We start from the raw sequence: 4,924 nt of genomic DNA on the forward strand, positions 1-4,924 counted from the left end.
ATAATAAGGAGAATAGCAATAATAAACAACAATGTCAATTCAATCAATAGCCTAATAAAATAAGCAATGAAAATGAGGGAAAAAGCAATAATAAACAATAATGTCCTTTCAATCAATAATATAAAAACAATGACATGGTAAGACAGCATTCTGAATCAGCTGTAATGATCTTATTACACAAGCGGGTAAGCCAGCTAATAGTGAATTACAATAGTCCAGCTTGGAGATAACCATGGTCTGAACAAGAAGTTTCTGCAATAGAAGCTACATGCTCAGAGAAGTTAAGTCTTACTGTATATCTATTATATATATTAGTATTATATAAGCCATAAGTGTCCACCTCTCTCTGATCAGTTTTATCTCCTTGCAGATGAGTCACAGGTCACATGATGCTCCCTGGTCCTGACTGTTTCTGCTTATGACCTTCTCAAACCCTAGTGTTCACCAAGAGCATGTTTTGGACATGCGTTTTGGAACTTCTGGAACCTTTGGAATTATTGTGCTATTGTGACACATTAAGCATGTGCCCTGAGGAGTACTCAGCCAAGTTCATTCCATACTGGCTACTCAAAGTGTTATGCAAAGATTTATAAAACCACAGTCTGCGCAAAAAATATACAATTTTAATATAATGTACAACAAATACATGTTGGGAGTTGACGGGAGTTGATTTAGGCTAGAAGATTGGCTGTGTGTGTGTGTGTGTGTGTGATTAATATGTACAGTTAGAAGAGGTCATTGTGCACTTTCCAGGTCCAGGACAAACATGTGTCCAAATATGCATAAGAAAAGAAGTCCACACAGTATATAGCATGACAACACAAAACAACAGAAAGGGAAAGAGTCAGAAGCGCCGACTCCTTTTTAGAGCGTTTTGAGAATAATTGGTGACTGCTGGGTGATGTCCATGTTGAATCCATTTTAATACAAATATATAACAAATGCACCGGGCAGTTGACAGAAGAGTTGATCTAGGCTAGACAATTAGCTATTTGAGTGTGTGTGTGTGTGTGTGTGTGTGTGTAAGAATGACCGTGTGTGGTGTGTGTGTGTGAGCCGTCTATCTATACAGTCCATTTGATTCATGCTTTTTCCATAGTCCTGACTGGCTGTCACTCCACCTCCTACTTGGCTTCTGATTGGTCTGCTACTACCTGGAGAGGGTGGAGCTGGACTGTGATTGGCTAGAGGAGGTGGTGGCGGAGCTGAACTGGGAGAAGCCACTGTGACTGGATTCCAGACTGGACATGGAACCCCTGAGAGAGAGGGAGAGAGGGAGAGAGGGAGAGAGGGAGGGAGAGAGAGAGAGGGAGAGAGAGAGAGCGAAAGAGGGAGAGAGGGAGGGAGAGAGAGAGAGAGAGAGGGAGAGAGGGAGGGAGAGAGAGAGAGAGAGAGAGAGAGAAAGAGGGAGGGAGGGAGGGAGGGAGAGAGAGAGAGAGAGAAAGAGGGAGGGAGGGAGAGAGAGAGGGGGGCACATTTTTTTCATGTTACTTTTATTATTCATTATTTGTTTAGACTAGTGTGTAGTAGTTGTGTAGTGGTTAGACTAGTGTAGTTGTGTAATGATTAGACTAGTATAGTTGTGTAGTTGTGTAGTGGTTAGACTAGTGTAGTTGTGTAGTGGTTAGACTAGTGTAGTTGTGTAGTGGTTAGACTAGTGTAGTTGTGTAGTGGTTAGACTAGTGTGTAGTTGTGTAGTGGTTAGATTAGTGTAGTTGTGTAGTGGTTAGACTAGTGTAGTTGTGTAGTTGTGTAGTGGTTAGACTAGTGTAGTTGTGTAGTTGTGTAGTGGTTAGACTAGTGTAGTTGTGTAGTGGTTAGACTAGTGTGTAGTAGTTGTGTAGTTGTGTAGTGGTTAGACTAGTGTAGTTGTGTAGTTGTGTAGTGGTTAGACTAGTGTAGTTGTGTAGTGGTTAGACTAGTGTAGTTGTGTAGTGGTTAGACTAGTGTGTAGTAGTTGTGTAGTTGTGTAGTGGTTAGACTAGTGTAGTTGTGTAGTGGTTAGACGAGTGTAGTTGTGTAGTGGTTAGACGAGTGTAGTTGTGTAGTGGTTAGACTAGTGTAGTTGTGTAGTTGTGTAGTGGTTAGACTAGTGTAGTTGTGTAGTGGTTAGATTAGTGTAGTTGTGTAGTGGTTAGACTAGTGTAGTTGTGTAGTGGTTAGATTAGTGTAGTTGTGTAGTAGTTACATTAGTGTAGTTGTGTAGTTGTGTAGTGGTTAGACTAGTGTAGTTATGTAGTAGTTGTGTAGTGGTTAGACTAGTGTAGTTGTGTAGTGGTTAGACGAGTGTAGTTGTGTAGTAGTTACATTAGTGTAGTTGTGTAGTGGTTAGACTAATGTAATTGTGTAATGATTAGACTAGTATAGTTGTGTAGTTGTGTAGTGTTAGACTAGTGTAGTTGTGTAGTGGTGAGACTAGTGTAGTTGTGTAGTGGTGAGATTAGTGTAGTAGTTGTGTAGTGTAGTGTAGCTGACCTGAAGTCGCGGGACTGCAGCACCTCTGTGTAGTTGTGTAGTAGTTGTGTAGTAGTGTAGTAGTTGTGTAGTTGTGTAGTAGTGTAGTAGTTGTGTAGTAGTTGTGTACCTGAAGTCGTGGGACTGCAGCACCTCTGTGTAGTTGTATAGTTGTGTAGTAGTTGTGTAGTTGTGTACCTGAAGTCGCGGGACTGCAGCACCTCTGTGTAGTTGTGTAGTAGTTGTGTAGTGTAGTTGTGTACCTGAAGTGGCGGGACTGCAGCACCTCTGTGTAGTTGTGTAGTAGTTGTGTAGTTGTGTACCTGAAGTCGCGGGACTGCAGCACCTCTGTGTAGTAGAGAACCCTGCAGCGGTGTGGCGCCCCCTGGAGGGAGGCCAGCATATCGTCCACGCGCGCCAGACTCGACCCCGAGCACGCCGCCGCCGTGCTGACATGGAAACGCCACTGCAGGATGTAGAACCCAGGCCAGCGAGTCACGTGAGTGCCCTGAGAACCGCAGAACCACAGAACCGGAGATCAGCACGGAACGGATTCCAGCCAAAGCTGAGTAGAGATGTTGTTGTGTAGTTGTCTACCAGTGCTGCTAACCACTTCGCTAGTACTACAATACCAAACATTTCAATTACGTTCTTTAAAAAACATTGGAATGTTGTTTCAGTGAATTCCAAACTACTGAAGAGGAAGTCGGGCCCTGAATTTGTGCAAGGTACCAGGGGAGCCAGGAAAAAGGAGGACAGGGATACACTTGATTCCTTTTAATCTAAATGAGTCAATTAGATGAGGACCATCATGGATCAGAGAGGTGAGTAAGGCCTACAAACATGCACACACACGCATGCACGCACTCACACACACACACACACGCACACACACACCTGTATGCTCTCCCCCTCTCTGCAGGTGAGTGCCGTCTCCACCTTGCTGTAGTCCTGACCCAGCACCCACGACCTGTCGATCAGCTGTGTGTTGTTGCCGGTGGCGCCCGGGGGGGCGTGTGCGTGTGCGTGTGTGTGTGTGTGTGACCCCTGGGGTGTGCGCCGTGAGTGGAAGATGTTGAAGACGACGTCGCCTTTACACACGTCGAAGTCCCAGGTGATGACGGACGAGGGCTCACTGATCTTGATCAGAACCTGAGGACAACAGGAAGTGATGTCAGAGTGATTGACAGCACATAACACACAGCAACGTTAGACTTCTGACTTAGTACCCTGTGATTATCAGTAGATGGTATGAGTTCCACTTTTCTATGTTTATTTTCCATATTAGGGGCCCGAGTTAGGAGGCGATATAGGTAGCGGCCCGAGTTAGGAGGCGATATAGGTAGCGGCCCGAGTTAGGAGGCGATATAGGTAGCGGCCCGAGTTAGGAGGCGATATAGGTAGCGGCCCGAGTTAGGAGGCGATATAGGTAGCGGCCCGAGTTAGGAGGCGATATAGGTAGCGGCCCGAGTTAGGAGGCGATATAGGTAGCGGCTCGAGTTAGGAGATGTAGGTAGCGGGAAGCTACGCCAAGCTGTGTCCTCTTCGGTGAAGTGGATTTGAATAAACCAATCACATGCAACCAGTGTTCCATTCTGATCTATTTATCTACCTTTTATTAATTAACTTGGGCCCGACTCTGCCTACTTTGTGTGTGTGACTTCGCTCGGGCCACCATGCGCATGCACTCTCGGCAAAATACACTATCAAACTTGCACCCTACCTAATAATTACAACTTCAACAACACAACAAAATATATTTGTTTTGTTTCATTTTTTTCTATCTTGTAACAGCTTCCCCCCAAATCATCTTCATGTTTATCTGACCGAGTCACACCTCCCTCTGCCTCCCATAGTATGATTATATGACTCTTCAATGACTACCAGTAAATGACTACCAGTGTGTGTATGTGTGTGTGTGCATGTGATGTGCATCAGTGTGTGTGTGTGTGTGTGTGTGTGTGTGTGTGTTTGTGTGTCTGTATCTATCTGTGTGTGTATATCTATCTGTGTATCTGTGTATGTGCATGTGATGTGCATCAGTGTGTGTGTGTGTGTGTGTGTGTGTGTATCTATTTGTATATCTGAGTGTGTGTGTGTGTGTATCTATTTGTATATCTGAGTGTGTGTGGTGTGTGTATCTATTTGTATATCTGAGTGTGTGTGTGTTACCTCGTGTGGCGCCCCCTTGAGGACACTAGCGCTCTTGTAGATGGTGTCGGTCCACATGCGGGCCTCCTCCGTCTCCAGCTCCTCAGCCGTCCGGTACAGAGACTTGGGCACGAGACCGCCCTCAGGAACCTCACACTGCAACACACACACACACACACACGCGCACACACACACACACACACACACACACACACACACACACACACACACACACACAATCAACACTGGTACAAAGACTCTGGCACGAGACCGCCCTCAGGATCCTCACACTGCAACACACACACACACACACACACAC

The 4,924-nt window shown here is 45.3% G+C and overlaps 1 protein-coding gene across 2 annotated transcripts in view; it reads right to left on the reverse strand.

The window, feature by feature from the left end:
* Positions 1-603: 603 nt before the first annotated feature.
* Positions 604-4,924, reverse strand: part of LOC143137501 (SEC14-like protein 1) — a 24,620-nt gene continuing 20,299 nt past the window's right edge. For both annotated transcript variants that reach the window (XM_076297742.1, XM_076297743.1), the window contains 4 exons: positions 4,627-4,761; positions 3,352-3,606; positions 2,778-2,962; positions 604-1,256 (listed from right to left, as the gene is read on the reverse strand). In XM_076297742.1, coding sequence (XP_076153857.1) covers positions 1,151-1,256; positions 2,778-2,962; positions 3,352-3,606; positions 4,627-4,761 — 681 coding nt within the window. In that variant the 3' untranslated portion in view covers positions 604-1,150. The remainder of the gene's footprint in view (positions 1,257-2,777; positions 2,963-3,351; positions 3,607-4,626; positions 4,762-4,924) is intronic.

This window comes from Alosa pseudoharengus, unplaced genomic scaffold (genome assembly GCF_046254945.1).
Source record: "Alosa pseudoharengus isolate Yale_2024_CS ecotype anadromous, Long Island Sound unplaced genomic scaffold, YU_APseudo_1.1 YU_APseudo_1.1_scf_21, whole genome shotgun sequence".
Lineage (NCBI taxonomy): Eukaryota > Metazoa > Chordata > Actinopteri > Clupeiformes > Clupeidae > Alosa > Alosa pseudoharengus.